The following is a 17,734-nucleotide window of genomic DNA, read 5'->3' as shown; positions in this document are numbered from 1 at the left end:
GAAGTTGAACGGAAAGCTGAGAATCACCTCAACCAGCAAGGTCAACGCCTTGCCTTACGCCTTGGATATGTACAGTATGTACATACTATAGGTATATTACTGAATACGAATATACATATATACCTATAGTGTAGTATATGAATATTTCTATGCGAATGTAAATGTGATTGCTGCTGCTACGGCGGATGCTGCTAAATCCATTTTATGTACCTTCCCTTTCCTAAGTAAATTATTGCGAACAAGCCCCTAGAGACAAAATAATATGTATCTATATGTATACATCTGTATGTATATTTAGACAATCTCACGTAGTGACCTCTTGCGATTATTTATTTTAGTTATTGTCATTAAAAGAAGAAGATGATTGGCTCAAGCGCTCAAAATTTTATTTTTTATTGTCCAATAGCACCAAGCACAATCAATTCATGACATACAACGATACAATTACACATACACACTGCTCTTTTAATGCTTTTAACCTTTTGTTGAAAACAACTCTCGCTGAAAGATTGTTTATTAAAAAAAAAAAAAAAAAAAAAAAAAAAAATAAAAAAATAATCAAAAATTTATAAACTTTAAATTTATTTAATGGATACAAAAAGGTGAATTATATAATTTATCTCAGCTTAATTGTATATTGTTTTCAGTGACAAAGTGTCAGTGTCACCGTTATCACCGCAATGTCGACAATTATTGATGATAAGATAGTAGCTGGTGCGAAAGGATCCAGTGAAATTAAACAAGATCCTATTATAGCTTTAACAGTATGTATCTATTTTTGTTGTTGTTGTTGATAATTTAAAAAATAATATTTTTATTATTTAAGGAAAGAGTAAATTCACTGTATTATTATCGTGATCATTATTTTGAAAATCATTTGATTGAGGATGCTATAAACAAAAATAATGATATAGAAAAAGAAATGAAAGAGACGTTAGGAAAATTTGATGAATATAATGGATATGAAATAGAGGGTTCAAGAGCTAAATATTATTATTTAAAGGGTAAAACATTTAATGTCGTTGATCGTTTTGTTCCTCAAGCTGAAGAATTATTGAGTAAAGCTGTTAAATTAGAGCCAAAATTGATTGATGCTTGGAATGAATTGGGTGAATGTTATTGGAAAAAAGATGATATCAAACAAGCTAAAAATTGTTTTATTGGTGCTTTACCTCATGTAAGTTTTAATAAAAATAATAATAGTAATAGTAATATTAATAATGTATCAATAATTTATTATTATTATTATTATTATGATTATTATTATTATTATTATCATTATTATTATTATTATTATTATTATTATTATTATTATTATTATTTAATAGGGAAGAAATAAAACATCTTTGAGAAACTTATCAATGGTTTTGAGACAAGAATCTGTTGATAATCATCGACAAAAAATTGATAATATCAGACAGGGTGTGGAATATGCTAAAGAAGCTGTTGCTTTAGACACTATGGATGGGCAATCGTGGACAATTTTAGGCAATGCATATTTAGCTTCATTTTTTACAATTTCACAAAATCCAGCTACGCTACGACTTTGTATGTCAGCTTATCTTCAAGCCGTAACTATCATTTTTTATTCATTTTCATATAAATTTTAATACATTATATATTTATATTGAAAAATATTATTTTTCATATATTTTTTATTTTTATTTTTGTATAACAGGAAAAAGATGTAGTGGCTAAAAGTAAGCCATATTTATTTTTTAATAAAGCAACGGTAATTATTATTATTATTATTATTATTATTATTATTTTTTTATTCTCTCTCCTTCGACTTAATTATTGATACTTAATAAATTTAAGGCATTAAAATATCAAGAAGAGTATAAATTAGCATTAGAAGCATTTGAACGAGCGATATCTTTAGATCCGATTTGGGATGTACCACGAAATAAATGGGATGAATTACTCAAGTATCTCAAGGATGTACAAAACTTGATAACATCTAAAGGTCGTTTAAAAACAAAAAGATTACATCAAATGATTATGGTAAATTTATGCATGTATTTATCTTTCTCTCTCTCTCTTTCAATTTATTAATAATCATTATAATACTAAATTAAATTTTATGACTTGTATAATATACAGGGATTAGATAAAAAACATATGGGTCCCTATAAAAATGGTTCATATGCATCTGGTGATAAATCTATTAAATTAGAGTTAGTATCTTTGAAGGATTTAAAACAAGGATTGAACATCGAAAAAGTTGTATTTGGAAAAGTCGTTTGTTGGATTCAAAATACTGACGCAGTACCATTGTATAATATATTTTTTTTTAAATACAAATCAATTATTACTATTATTATTATTATTTTAACTCTATTTACAGCACTTTTTGTATGGTCGATCAATATACTAGTTGTTTAGCTGTAACTGTTTATAATTTAGCTGAAGGACGTGGTGTTACTGTTGGTGATTCGATTTCAATTCCTGAGCCTTTTTTAACGCATCATAAATTTCCTTATTCTGGTAACGTAAGTAACAAAACATAACCTATTTTAATTATTTTATATTGTTTAATTTAATTTTCAGGAGTTTGACTTTAAATCTATACGTGTTGAAACTCCTGTTGTTTTGGTTGTAAATGGTAGAAAATTAGGTCGTGATCAACAAGCAAGCGCACAACTTTCAAGTTACAAAAGATCTGATTAAATAAAATAATTATATTATTATTATTATTATTATTATTATTAGTTAAGTTTATGTATATAAAATTAATATCTTAAAACAGTACGTATGCGTATGTGATATTGTATTTAAAAAAAAAAAAACTTTTATGAAATACTTGGAGCTATTGAAAGTAGAGTATAATTAACAAACAAAAAAAAAACAATAAGAGATGAATAAATTATTCTCATTACTTAAATCTAAAATATTTATATATAATTATATTTATTTAAATGTCTTATTAACTTTATACAGGTACTTATATAATTAATAATTTTATTACAAATACATTTTTCACCCTTAAAAAGTTATTTTTTATTAAATACAATAGTTTAGAAAACTATAAAAATTTATACACATTTTTTAAAAAATATATATATTTATATATATCTTCATAAAAACTTTTTTACTAATAATTACGCAATAAATATTTATTATTATTATTATTATTCATAGTAATAGCGATAAAATATAATTTTTTATACATTGGAGTATGTGTATGATAATAATAATCGTCTTATTAATATTATTATTATATATTCGATACACTTACACATGATTATAGGTACAGATAAAAAAAATCAAAATTAAATTATTATTTACTACTGATTGATCAGAATTGAGTATCACAGAATGATGATGTTGACTGTATCATATCATACACTGCTACATATTAACTTCCCATAGTTTAAAATAATTGTCAATAACTTCTAAAAACCAGTCACGTTGTAGTGCATCTTTAAAAAGAGGCGCAAGTGTCCTCAAGTGTAACTGAAGAAGTGCTTCGTTTCTAAGTAAATCATCAAGTTGATATAATAATCCAGCGTCACCATGAAGTTTTAAAAGAGTTGGATAAGTAAAAAAATAATATTGAACACGTAAATTTTCAACAGCCCATGCTTCTACGGAGTGATTACCACTTGCTGATTGAATAGTTCCCATATGTTCAGCATACCATGGAGAAAAAAAATTACTAAGCTCGACACTCGATAGTTCAGCAACGCCTCGTGTTTTAAGACGTTCTTTAATCCGTTGATACACTTGTGGTGTATAAACAAAAACCTACAACGTATGTATATATATTATATATATTAGAGTAATAATTATTTTGTTTAAATTTCGCTTTGAATTTTCTAAATTCAGAAAATTACAAATAATAATAATAATAATAATAATAATAATAATAATAATAATAATAATAATTATTATTATTATTATTATTATTATTTATACATTATACGTACTTGATACAATGAATTTCCAGTAACAAAGGAAGCTATATAGTGTGAACCAAAATTTCTTATAAATCTTATAGTACTGGCTGTGTCACCAACAGTTATATTTTCAGCTTCTGTAGTAACACTTTGATCAAGAACTAAACTACTATCTGGTGTACCAGCTAATTTTTTATTTTCTCGATATCTAGCAACTCTAACAAGAACGTAACAATGATCTTGAGTTATAAATGATGCATTTATACCAAGATGTCTTGCGATAGTTGCAACAGACCAGCTTCCAGTAAAGGCACGCCAAGGTTTTTCCATTCTCTCAAATGTAAAATCTCTAAAATAAGCTTGAAGTAATTGTCGTACATTATCACAAAATTCCATATGAAAATCTCCATCAAAAACCGTTGTTTTACTTTTTATTTCCGGTGGAGCCGATAAAACTTTATTAAAAACATCAACTGTGGGCTCACGAAAGATCCACGTATCGGAATCATTTCTTGGTACAACCCTCATACTTATACTTAAATAACCATAACGACTAAATATATTTACTGCATCACCTATTTTCGGACCTGCTGAAAAATTAATTTTTTCCACTTGTTCTGTTATTTTTGCTTTTGTTATAAATAAAATTCCCACCAGACAAACAACTATTAGATTACTACTAGTGCCTTTACACATTTCACCTTTCTGCACAATTTATTTTAAAATTATTATTATTATTATTATTATTATTATTATTATTATTATTATTTTAATTATAATAACATTTCAATACTGCAATGCACTTGATTATTGGCTTAATTGTTAAGACGACACGTTGATTTTTTTTTTGTTATTGATGATAAATATAAATGTACCTATAACAACAACAATAACAATAAAAAAATATAAATATAATACAATTACATGTTTTATTCAGCATTTACTCCATTATTACATTAAAATAAAAAAAACTATAAATTGTGGTAATGTTGATATTTCCAACAGTTGAAGGACCTTGTTTATATATATATATATATATATACTTACATCCGGAAAGGAAGGCCACAATATCATATTTAGTATTATACAAATGTGTCAAGTTGTTGTATAATGGCTATAACGCTATGTAAGTAATTAAAGTAGATATTTAGAAAAAAATAATAAGACATATTGTTGAATCTAAGAAAACTATTAGATGTGGTATACGCTGTCATGACGATGTCACCACAATAATAAAAAATAAACTAAAACTTATTTAGTATGTATTATATGTATTCTATTAGTGTAATAGTTAATTATTACTGACATTTTAACACGGAGATAAGATTATTGTATGTACTGGTACCGGACATGCAATTATTCATTATTATAAAATTAAGAAAATAGATTATTGTTTAAACAATACAATAAAAATCTGTATCTTTTGTCCAAAATTATGAATATTATTATTATTATTATTATTATTATTATTAAATGTTAAATTAATAAAATAATGCTTGATAATTAGTTTATTCAAAAGTCTATTATCACATTTATATATATATATATATTTAAATTGATGATGATGTTGTTTTATGAACCTTTCTAAATACACATTCTGTCTTTTTGCGTTGCCCTAGTAACATTTAGCAACAACGCAAGCGAAACCATCAACTCCCGATGTAATTCCTCATACAATTGTTATACATATTTTTCTATATTTCTCGGTCGACAACTATTTTATTAATATTACAACTATAGAAATATTTTATCGATAATTTTTTTTTTCCATTATTTGGATTAATACAGCAAATAAAAATTATGTATGTAGATTGATAATGATGAAAAAGTTAAACTTTCTTTAAATTTTCTTTAATAGGCGCAATCGAGAGAGTTGTTACTTTTATCATTTACGTGAACTAGTTAAATTATTTCCCGTACAAAATAATTTTTTGTTAAATGAATTTTATCTTTTTTCTAATAATCGCTTTCTCTCTCTCTCTCTCTCTCTCTCTATGTCGCTTTTTTTCATCGTTTTTGTTTGTGAAACTTGTTATTTTAAGTATTTGTAAATGATGCAAGTTATTTGATTAATGTGAATCTACTAGAGTAAAAAGACCTTGACATGAATTTTTGATTATAGTGAGGACAAACGTTTTTTGTACTTATATGAAATAACAAATTACGATATGGGATAAAATAATAATTCATTTATTGCTTTGATTTGTTCATTATTATAAACATAAAAGTATGATTATTAAAATTCTTCATGTTACGTTACGAATATAATAATAATTTATATTTTTTTATAAATTATATTATGCATGTTTGTTATTCCGTTATATGGAGCTGTACTCCCCGTTAAGTGATCTTCTTTGAGCATGTTACATATATATATATATAACACTTAAGTTTCTCTAATATATCTCGATGGAACAAGAACAATAATTAATACGTAATTTATGATATTTAATTGGTAACATTGAAATTTTTTAAAAATTTTATTTGATTAAATTTCTCTTAAAGTAATAATGTAAAATGAAAAAATAAATAAATGATGACAACACTGGAATAAATATTGTGTTGCGAGACATGAAACTGCACGTAGAAAATTAATAATAATGATGACTAAAATATTGAGCCCCTCCGGATTATATTAGTTTATTTCATTTCCGTTAATCTCTCTATTCTTTTATTCTATATTATTACTACTACTTACAAACTATGAGTATATATATATATATATATATACATATTAGTTTCTATCTTTCTCTTTCTCTTTATAGTCCAATAAGATGAAAGTTGTTTTGCCATGGGTCATTGACTGACTTTAACAAGTAAATTTAATACATACATATAATATTAATCTTTTATACGATAATTTTTAATTTTAATATATTATATATGAAACTATATACAGTATATACGTATTGGTCTACACACTAGCTATTTTATTGTTTGTTTTTTTTTGTTATTTGTTGAATTTATATAAAATTTCAAAAAAAGTTTCAAGTGTGATTTAATACTTTTGGAATAAAAATGGTTCACTATAAATTTTAAAATATATTTTTCATCTTCCGTTTACAAATTATATAAATATTATGTTTACGTTATTTAGATTATGAAATAAATGTTTTATCTTCTCTTTAACAAACTAAATCAATTTTTTGTATATCTCAAATTTAAAAAATTTATAATAATCATGATATATTCAATTTTTATTGAAAATGATATAAAATAAAGATAATAAAATTTTCTGATAGCATTCAAATAATATTTAAATTAGAAATTTTCGTAAAAATAAAAAAATAGACACAACTTGCTGACGTTGTTTTAACTTAAAAAGTTGATAAAGCAAAAGTGCCTGAAAAGATTTCGTCATACGTTTATGACATTATCGGTATGAGACAACATATTCAGTTATTAAATTACACATCTGATTATTACCACCAGTGGACTTGACATCCATGATAAAATGCAGCAATAATTTTTGTATATAGTATAATACTAGGTTCTGATTTTTGGACTATGATGATTATTATTATTATTATTATTATTATTATTACTATAATCTTTAATTAGTCTTTGTAAGAGTTTGCGTTACATAATTATTTATGTTCAGTGTTGGTGTCATATGAATAGAAATAAGCTCTCCAAAAAAAAAAAAGTTTTTTTCTTTCACTATTATTATTATTATTATTATTATTATTATTATTATTATTATTCGAAGCAGTTGAAACAATTTAAACAACAAAAGTCATATTTATATATATTAATGATATATTCGTTAGGGTGTTTTGGCTTCAAGGTTGAATAAAATTTATTAAATTTAATTTGTTAGGAGATATATCATGCAAAGTTTTACATACAATAAAATTTAATAGCCAACGAGATTGTTACAATATCTTAACTAAGTAGCAGCAGAGATTAATTTTCTTGCATAATGCAGATTGGCTTGCAAAATTCAAAATTCTCTACTTATGAGTATCAAAAAGAAACCAATAATAGCCATAATAAACAAATTATAGATTATTCCTATTTTTTTATTTTTATGTAATAAATGAGCTATCCATTTTTAAATAATCAGTAAATAAAGAAGAAAAAGAGTTTTACTTACTTTAAAATGATCTTATATCCATGGTAACTAATTTTTTAATTTATTTTTTATACAAATAATATTTTTGGTTTCATTATACTAATATTATTATTATTATTATTATTATTATTACTATTAATTTTTTTACATAGCGTTTGCCACTGAAACATTTTCATAAGAAGACGAAATGATGATACTTTCAATCAAAATCACAACTATTATTTTTATTATATTTTTTACAATTTAATACTATCAACTTATGTTGATGAGTATTTTTTTTCTCTTATGTTCTTTCACCTTAATACCGGTATTGATTAGTGATTATAATTAAAGTTTGATTTTTTATTATTAGTATAAAGTTATGAGTTGTATTAAAAAAATTGTTTTTGTAAGTCTTCCTCAGTGAGTAAACTCGGTGTGATTGCGGCTTACCCAACTTACCAAGTGGATCAACAGTAACTGCTAGTGACTGCAACAGCAGACCGAAATCGGTTGGCGGTACGTGTTGTATTCGACTATCGACACTATATGTCGAGTCGCCTTTCTTCGTTTATCTTCATATACTATATATATTAGCTTTTATATTTTCGAACTCAACAACCGAACAACGTCAAACGAATTTAACGTAGTTCAGTGATAAAACATGACTATTATGGTACTAATAATTGTGTTGCTTGTGCTGCTATTTTATTATTCATTCATACCTTATTATCACGTTGTATTGCATAATTTAGAGTATAATATATATTATGTCTTAATATTTTATTGAATTTATTAAGTAGATAGTCAGGGTTTGTTTCGATTCGGACTTGTTAATTTATAGGCATATCATCATTAAACGAGTTCAATAATCGGTGGGATGTAGCTTATGGCGTTATATATATATATATATATATATAATAGTTGAGATTATTTTACATTGTTTATTTTTCTAGCAACTCTCCATTGGTCTTTTGGTTATTTGTACATGTATATATTTTTAAGATTTATTTTTGACGCATCTCTCAACCTCATATTAATTTAAACCATCAGTCACAAAAAGTTAAAAGCAAAATTGCGTTTTAATTTAAAAATTGATTATTATTTTGTATATCAGTCTACTAGAAAATTAGTAAATATATTAATCAATAATAATAATTATTATTATAATATACGCTTAACGATTTTCAATAACGACAAAACCGAAAAAAGTTTTGGAAATATTTAGTTATTTTTCGTAAAAGGGCAAAGAAAATAACAAACATTGAAAATTTTGCTTTCAAGATATTTACTTATTAATATATGTATTATAAAAAATAATCAGATTTCAAAACTCACAAACAAAGCATATACTTTATAGTTATTATATATAGTAATTATTTAAAATTCAAGGCTACGTTTAGTTTTACAAAAGATTGTGGTTAAATTTTTTTTCATCAGGTCAAGGCTGCAAATAATCATGTCTGATGAAATGAGAAAGAATATATATATAGGGTATGATAAAACGACCTTGAGTATAGTCGAACTATATATATATATATATATATATATTTAACTGAGAACAAATGTTTAGTTAAAAGTCGGTAGGAAAAAGAAAAGATCGTATCATCACTTACAAAAAAACATTTTACTGGATAGTGACGATAAACTGATTATATGAGTTATAAAATTTATTGAAATTTTGAAATTAAAAAAAAATAATCAAGTTTTTGTGTCGAATTTTTCATTTTGTTGTATATACATTACTAAATTTTTTAAAATTATTATCCATATTATCATAATAAATAATATGTGATGGATAAATATAATTTTATACCTCAATAAAAAGCAATATTCGTGTGTTTCAATCCAATTAATTTGCAGCATTAATCATTATATTTATATTAAAATAATCCAATTTAATTGTGTAGTAAGTTTATTAAAAAAAAGATAAAACATATTTACATAAAAGTTACTTTTGTTTCTATTTTACCGCGTTATCCATTTGTCATAGAATCCTATTATACCGATTGAAAGTAACATAAAATTTTTTTTTAACATTGTACAAATATATATATACATATATATATATATATATATATATATATATATATATATGTACCTATAGGTCATATATGATAGCTTAAATTATTTTTTCCTCAGCACTTGAAGTAAACCTTGCAGCTGAAACTTGACGCCAACATTCCTGCAACTCATTGGCGTGCGCTAAAGCTAAAGCTGATGGCAAATTGTGGTCAAGTTGAATGGACGAGTAAAAAGTTGGCAACTTGATGGAAACTTTATTTGTTAAGTTGCTTTTATATACTACTGTGGCCTCAGATTGTCGTCAACTTTGCAGCCAATAGTTGAATTAGATAAGTTAGATATGATAGTAACTCTATTAACTCTATTAATACTTTGGGCTTTTTAAAATAAACACCTGATTACAGTTTAAGCTTATGAATTTAAAAAATGAATACACATTTCGGTTAGTAGTTATTTTTCTAGAAACTTTTTTTTATAAGCATTTACTTTGTCATGGAATTTTTTAATTGGTTCATTTTATATAACATTAAATCAAATGATTAATGATCAAATGATTACCTGACCATTAGTCCGAAGACAGTTAATCCGCCGATAATTGATCCAAGCGGCAGTTGTTCCACTGACAATTAATCCAAATAACAATATGCATACAATATTGTTGCTTATACACGTTAATATCCCCGAATAAAATATCAGTTAAAAGTCCTTCTAGAGTCTTCGGTTCGTCAGTCGTGTCACCAATCAAAATTAATTATCGCAAGGCTTACAATACAATTCGATTAGTTTTGATTCTTTTTTTTTTGTTAGTAAATTATTTTAATGTTTCTTGAATCTATATAGAGATATATTTCCAAATCTGTATATGAAATTTATTTTAAAAAACTTAGATATGATTTTCTAACATTATTTTATGAACCAGTATCACATAATAATAATAAGCTCAAGTCAAAAAAACCCGTAGAAAAAAAATAAAAATAACAATATCTATTAGTATAAGTAAGGTCTTGATCATATCCATTGTAATATATTTTATGTACGGGAGACTGGGTATGGTTGCATCACGGGTTAGTTGTCACGGTCGAGATAACAGAATACTCAAGGAATGAAACACGAACATTGGCAGGCGTTAAAAGGGTGATCAACCATTGTGATTTTTCGATGCCGATCGATGAATCGATCGCTATACCAATGACTGCTATGACAACCAACTCGTGCAAGAAAACCTTACCCACGGGTCTCCCTTACAACTATCGTGATGCCTATCTAAAGATTATTTTTTTTCATTAATTAAATAAATACATTTTATTATTATTACAAGATTTTTACAAAAAATTATAAATTTTAATTTCACGTTGAAGTAATTTGCTATCGCTACTATTGTAATTATAGTTCCCTCTATCTTTTACTTAATTTTTTTTTTTTTTTGGCATGATCCTAATTTAGTGTATGTATGTATTTGTATTTGATTGGTGCTGTAATTGTATATAAAAGCATTAATTTTTTTTAAGTGATATTATGCATACATATATTTATATACTTTTTTTTGAGATTTCTGTAGTTATTAACTTGAAATTAAACTATTGATAACTGTTAATATTATGTTAACTTTCTTATAATTTGTATAATTCAATAAACTTTTCTCTAAAAAGCAATTTTTTTTTTTTTTTTTTTTTTTTTTTTTTTTTTTTTTTTTTTTTTTTTTAAGTTGATATTATCGATTAATAATTAATTATTATCGTCACGTTATCAATGATAATTTGACAATGAGTGTCATCAGGTATCATTATTGATAAAAAAATTTTTTTAGTGTAACTAATTTTTGTTGTTGTATTAAAGTAATTATTATTCATTATGTTTAGTATATTTTTCTTATGTTTGGGCTACACAAATTGTAAAGGTGTTTTCCAACATCCAGCACAGCACGGCAAAGCACTTTTTAATGTATCTTTGAATGCTTCCCGAAAGTCACGATTAAAGTATGCGTATATAAGAGGATTTAAAGCACTATTAAAATAACCAATCCAAAATAAAACTGAAACTACAGCATCAGGACAGTTGCATACTTCACCACATAGTGCGGTTATTAAATACCTAGAAAAATAACATAAACAGAGAAAAAAAAAAAAGAAATATTATTTTATTGCGATAAAAAATTGTATTTGAAAAAATTATTATTAATTAGTATAAATAATAATATTATGAAATTTTATTATTTGTCATAAGGTTTATCACTTTGATGAAATAATTATTGTTAATAGAATTATATTATTATAAAAAACATAATCGTTTACTAAAAATATTAATTTTTGTTTCTTTAAATTATTAAAATTTGATACACTATAATAATGGATAATAATTGTAATAATACTTGCCAAAGGAAAAAAGGAAGCCAGCAAAGAAGAAATGCTCCCATAATTATGCCTAATGTTCGTGCAGCTTTATGTTCAGCTCGCCAACTCTTAGTTTGCTGGCGTATTGTTGTACCTAAAACAAGTATAAGAATATATTAATAATTATCACTATTATTTATATTTAACAGACGTATAAATTATTAATAGTTTTAAAAATTTATTGTTATAGAAAGTAAATTAAATGATATAAAAATAACAATAAATATAATGACGTTAAGAAATATTTGATTCATCAGCACGCAGTCTCGTTCAAGTATTCTCTCTCGGTTACTATGTGTACCGTATATTCCCAATATCGAGCGTTGTAGCAACAGCAGAGAAAGAGGATGAGTGAATCCCGGATAGTAGATAGGGTGTATATTATCAGGGTGCCGGAGCCTGGATTGCGAGCGTTCACTGACCTATACTAACGGGATTTGGTATAACCTACGACTATTCAGTACTTAAAAACTAAGTTTAGTGTGTATAAATAGTGACCTTACGACTTGAAGCATAATATATTAACCTATTTCCTTCTTTTTCAAATTTAATTTGTATAATAAAATTTCATAAAATTTTTGTTATATAGATTTATATTTTTATATTTAAATGAATCTCACCATTATCAGTATTAAGTTCAATTGCTGCTGCTGTTGCTGGTGTATCACACCAGCTTTTAATATGGAAATCATCATTAGGTTGCAAAAGAAATTGCTGACAAGTCCTTGAGTGATGTCTAGACGTTGAGATTCGATGTAAATGAACATTATTAAGTAAAGTATTGCTGGAAGCTCGACTTAGTGCTTCTCTTTGTCTTATAGCTTCTTTATATATTTTATAATACATAACTATCATCACGAAACCAGGAAGCCAGAATGATACTGAGGAACTTATCAGAGCGTATGGGCGATTTACGACAAATATACACACCTATATTAATGACAATAAAAATTTTAATAAATTCAAAGTTTATAGCAAACTCATATACTTGATAATAATTTATTTAAAAATTTTAGGAATTAACTTAATTACATTCATATTTTAAGATATGTGTATATAACATTTAAAAAATTTTAATTGAAAAATTGTGTTTTCTATTTTGTCATAAATATATAATTATATGGTATCATATTATATAGTATATATATATATATATATATATATATATATATATATATATATATATATATATACTCACCTCAGGATGTTTTTGAAGAAAATCCAAATGTTGTGATGTTGTGTACCATCCAAAAAAAATAGGGATAAAACTGATAAATGCAGGAAGTAACCAAGCACTGCTTAACATTGCTGTGACAATAATATTTTTCATAATAGCTGGATATTCAAGAGGCCTAACAATGGCGTAATATCTATCAACGCTGATACAACAAAGATGAAGAATAGAGGCAGTTGAAAAGTATACATCAAATGAGTTCCAAACGTTGCACATAAATCGACCAAAAAGCCATTTGCCTCCTGATAATTCGACTGAGGCATTAAAAGTCATTGCACAAATAGCAACAAGTAAATCAGCAGCAGCTAAACTTACTACATAACGATTTGTCGGTACACGAAGTTTACGATGTCTTCTAACGCTTGCAATAACTAATGCATTACCGAAAAGTGCGGTTATTATTATTAGTATCATTATAATACCTTTTATTACAACAAATAATGATAATAAATTATTATTATTATTATCATCAGTATTATTATTTATATTATTATTATTATTATTATTATTATTATTATTTATTATATTTCGATTAATGAAATCTCTTGTTGTAATGTTATCATTATCATTATTATTTTCTTTAATGTTTATATTATAATTATTGTCATATTTAATTACTACTTGATTAATGAAAGTAGTTTCTAAATAATCTATAATATTATCTGGATCTATATCAGAAAAGGTACTACTCCTGCTATTATAATTATGATGTACCACTTCTTCATTTGATAATTTTTTATTTTTTAGCGCCATATGTAATAAATTGTCTCGATAATCGTCTGTTATTTTCATCATTAACATTATTGCAATAATAATAATAATTATTATTATTATTATCTTTATGTGATAAATAAGAAATTTTGTTAGAATAGTAATATATTATTGATTTATTTTTTATAGCTGATGATGCAGAAATTTTTGTCAGTGATGTTCTTATTCGATGGAAATGCACTACAACAACTTGGTGATACATAGCTTTGTAAGTTAATTCACTATTATAAAAATTTCTAATTAATAGCAAACTCACAGCCATCAACAAACTAATGTCACTGTTAGTTATTAAATTGATTATAACGTGTAATTGTTAAAATTCATTTTATTTATACAGGATTAGAAGAAAATAAATTTTACATTTATTACCTTTCTTTAAAGTTCTCCCTTTTGCTCTTAGTATATATAATGTTTGTTATACGAAATGTTTTAATTTTTTGGATAAAGTTATTAAAATATTTTTGCACGACCTTGATACTATTGAATGATAAACAGTGTTTTTGATTGAATATTACTAGAAATTTAAGTCTAAGAAATTTAATATTGTAATTAAAAAATATACTAATAATTATAGTGTTTATAAGGTATTAAGGAACTTAATATTAGAAAAAAATGGAAAAAAAAGAAAGAAAAAAAAAAGTAAACATTACCATGAAAATTGATAATTTTTTTACTGCGATGAAAAATTATTATTATCGATTTGTAATACTTTATATTAAAGTACCTATATCCTAGTAAAATGTATAATAATTCACTCTATGATAATTGATTTTATCACTAATATTTTCAGTTACTATTATCACCATTGTTAATAGTAATCTCAATAAAATCGCAAATTTATTTATATGTTATGAATAAAAAAATGAAATAATTATATATTAATTCAACTATTAGATAGAATAAGAATTTTTATATAAAATATAATGTATAACAAAGAGAAAAATGGATATCTAATTGAAACGACAGTGAAAGCAATAAATGAAGAAAACCAAAAAGGTTTTGAACGAACTAAGATTAAATAAATCGATATATTGTTATTTATTAGTTTATTAAACTATTTGTAATTATAAATAAAAAGTCAAGTACGAGATAAAAATGAGTAACACATATACATTGAACACATACACACACACACACACACACACACACACACACACACACACACACACACACACATGTACACAATCACACTTAGTCACACGGCGAAAAACGAGTAGTAGAAACATCAACGAATGATGCCGGCAGACTGAATGTCGAGACGTTTCACAGCGCTGTTGTTGTTCTAGTCGTTCTAGTTCTGTATGCTAGTGATGCGCTACAACTACAGTCATACAAAAAGGTAGAAAGATTAATGGAGTCGTCTTAATCGTAATATTTCCACTATAAGTGGAATATTTTTTTTGTTTGTTTCTGTTTTAATAACAAATGATACAGATGTATTGAAAATTTTTTTCTTATTTATTTCGTATCGATAAACACAAACATTATAAAGTTAAAGTGTTATATTTAATCATCTAAATAATTTTGGCATTAATAAGATAAATAATAAATTAATGATAGAATTAACATACTGAATAAAATAATAGTATAATTATTTAACAATAACTTGAATCTTTAGTTGGCTACACTCGGTCTCTCACGTGTCAAGTTCGTCCTATGTCAATCGATACTGTACAAGTAGCCCGATTCCCTTGTGCCTGACCATGAGGGTCAATACAAGGTCAGATTTTTTTAGAGAGATCCAAAGTTGTGATTAAAATCATGAAATAATTGTAAAAATAATTAATATTATACATTCTTATAACAACATGATGGAATAAAATGCAATGGAAAAAAAATTATTATTGTATAATTTATAAATCAATCTATATATATATATCCAAGTTTACGTAACAGAGAATAGTGTAGTAGATACATCATCGTAGATCGATAAACATGGAGGGCATAGATGTAATCAATTGTAAGTTTGGTGTCATATTTCTAGTTATTGATCAGTTTATATTTATTCTACCACGTTCATTTAGTTAATAACCACCTATATCAAAGTATTATATAACAAGCGGACGCATAGATGTTCCATTATAAAAAGGCAAATATAGAATCATTGGTTTCATTGAATGAAATAAGGGTCGAACGGTACTTGAAAATGAGTATTGATAATAAAAACAATCGAAAATTAATATGTAAGAGCATAAATGAAGCAATGATTAAGCTGGAATGAATGATAGTTACTGCGATAAGTTTAAATCTATTTACTTTTATGAAGATAATTTATTGTAAATATATAAATAAAAATTTCAAGTAGATAGAAGTAGAGTTAATAACATTGAAAATGCTGGTAACTAGTCTAATGTGTTATTATAAACGTATCGGAAAGAACACACGTATGCCCGTGAACTTATAAGGTTAAAAGTGCGCCGAGTAGTCTCGAGGTCGTCAAGAAACTACACAAGACTACAGCTATTAAAAGCTTCTGTAAGTATATTTATGATGAAAATTTAAGTAATATATCGCGTTACTAAAACCGAAAGGGCGTATCTCAAAATATACGCCCTTTTGGTTCTGCAGAAGGGAAAAGTTAAAAAACTTAAAAAATATTCTCAAATTTTTCTAATTTGCAATTATTTTTTTTTTAATCAAAATTTCAATTTTTGTTTTAAAAAAAGTTGAATTTCCGTTAAAAATGATGGAAAAAATGTCTAAAAAAGTTGGAAAAAACTTAGAAAAAATTTCCAAAATTTCCAAAATTTTCAAATTTAATTTTTAATGAATTTTTGAGTTTTGTGAGTGTGAAACGTGGGGGTCAGTAATGGATCCCCCTCCGCCGCCCCGCGGCCCACCCTACGCCGAATATTCTAAGCCTCGGCCCCCTTGATTTTCTCGGCCATATGAACTTTATTAAAATTATTCTTAAATTGAGCGGAAATTATCTTCGAAGATATTGACAAAGTTGTAATAAAAAAGTGTCTGAGGGGGTATAGAAAAATATTGTCTATCAAAAAAAAATAATTTTGGGGGGTGGGGGTAAATTTTTTTTTGAAAAAAAAAATGATCGATTTTCGAGCAAAATCTAAATAAAAATCCGAGTTGATTTTGTTATTTTCGATGTAGTTTCAGGAAAAGTGGTCGGAAAAAAATTGAAAAAAAAAAAAAGTTCGAAAAAAGTGTAAATTTAGGTGAAATCGAGTGAAAATGGATAAAAACCGGGAACGGGAAGAACGTGGGAATCTGACCAAGTGTTCTGCGGGGCATGGGGCCGAAGGCCCCATGCGGGGGGCGGTCCCAAAGAAATCCTGGTCACGTCCCCATCTAGACAGCGTCCCCTAGAAGACGTGACCACCATAAAGAAATGATATATTCG

At 25.7% G+C, this 17,734-nt stretch overlaps 3 protein-coding genes across 5 annotated transcripts; 1 reads left to right on the top strand and 2 right to left on the bottom strand.

The window, feature by feature from the left end:
* Positions 1–427: 427 nt before the first annotated feature.
* Positions 428–2,768, top strand: LOC103578732 (tetratricopeptide repeat protein 5). Of its 2 annotated transcripts, none has more exons than XM_008559898.3 (8): positions 428–764; positions 827–1,177; positions 1,329–1,571; positions 1,679–1,732; positions 1,819–2,004; positions 2,104–2,276; positions 2,348–2,492; positions 2,551–2,768. In XM_008559898.3, the coding sequence occupies exons 1-8, from the start codon at positions 681–683 to the stop codon at positions 2,668–2,670; spliced, it is 1,356 nt and encodes a 451-aa protein (XP_008558120.1). In that variant the 5' UTR covers positions 428–680; the 3' UTR covers positions 2,671–2,768. The 2 variants fall into 2 exon arrangements, with proteins under 2 accessions (XP_008558120.1, XP_014298344.1); XM_014442858.2 differs by having other exon boundaries at positions 2,348–2,487; positions 2,551–2,642.
* Positions 2,769–3,140: 372 nt separating this feature from the next.
* On the bottom strand, positions 3,141–8,495 carry LOC103578731 (torso-like protein). 2 transcript variants are annotated; one of them, XM_014442860.2, is made up of 3 exons: positions 7,996–8,495; positions 3,930–4,774; positions 3,141–3,747 (listed from the first exon to the last, which is right to left on the bottom strand). In XM_014442860.2, exons 2-3 carry the CDS (start codon positions 4,593–4,595, stop codon positions 3,352–3,354), a joined length of 1,062 nt encoding a protein of 353 aa, XP_014298346.1. In that variant the 5' UTR covers positions 4,596–4,774; positions 7,996–8,495; the 3' UTR covers positions 3,141–3,351. The 2 variants fall into 2 exon arrangements, with proteins under 2 accessions (XP_014298346.1, XP_008558119.1); XM_008559897.3 differs by lacking the exon at positions 7,996–8,495 and adding an exon at positions 4,947–5,328.
* Positions 8,496–11,781: 3,286 nt separating this feature from the next.
* On the bottom strand, positions 11,782–14,073 carry LOC103578735 (octopamine receptor beta-3R-like; the record flags this gene model as incomplete). Its single annotated transcript, XM_014442861.2, has 4 exons — positions 11,782–12,069; positions 12,351–12,462; positions 12,989–13,298; positions 13,567–14,073. Coding segments are annotated over 4 exons (1,140 nt in total), but the record flags the coding sequence as incomplete, so codon positions are not given.
* Positions 14,074–17,734: the final 3,661 nt, after the last annotated feature.

Source organism: Microplitis demolitor, chromosome 10, assembly GCF_026212275.2.
Source record: "Microplitis demolitor isolate Queensland-Clemson2020A chromosome 10, iyMicDemo2.1a, whole genome shotgun sequence".
NCBI classification, from domain to species: domain Eukaryota; kingdom Metazoa; phylum Arthropoda; class Insecta; order Hymenoptera; family Braconidae; genus Microplitis; species Microplitis demolitor.
The sequence above is the reverse complement of the archived record's forward strand: the minus strand, read 5'-3'. Positions and strand labels throughout refer to the sequence as shown.

Bases quoted from the DNA above. Each gene is read 5' to 3' on its own strand.
- LOC103578731 (XM_014442860.2), bottom strand. From the start codon at position 4,595: ATGTGTAAAGGCACTAGTAGTAATCTAATAGTTGTTTGTCTGGTGGGA. The intron at 3,748-3,929 runs GTACGTATAATG...CATACGTTGTAG, and splicing joins CTGGAAATTCATTGTATCAA to GTTTTTGTTTATACACCACA.
- LOC103578732 (XM_008559898.3), top strand. From the start codon at position 681: ATGTCGACAATTATTGATGATAAGATAGTAGCTGGTGCGAAAGGATCC. The intron at 2,277-2,347 runs GTATAATATATT...CTCTATTTACAG, and splicing joins AATACTGACGCAGTACCATT to CACTTTTTGTATGGTCGATC. The intron at 2,493-2,550 runs GTAAGTAACAAA...TTTAATTTTCAG, and splicing joins AATTTCCTTATTCTGGTAAC to GAGTTTGACTTTAAATCTAT.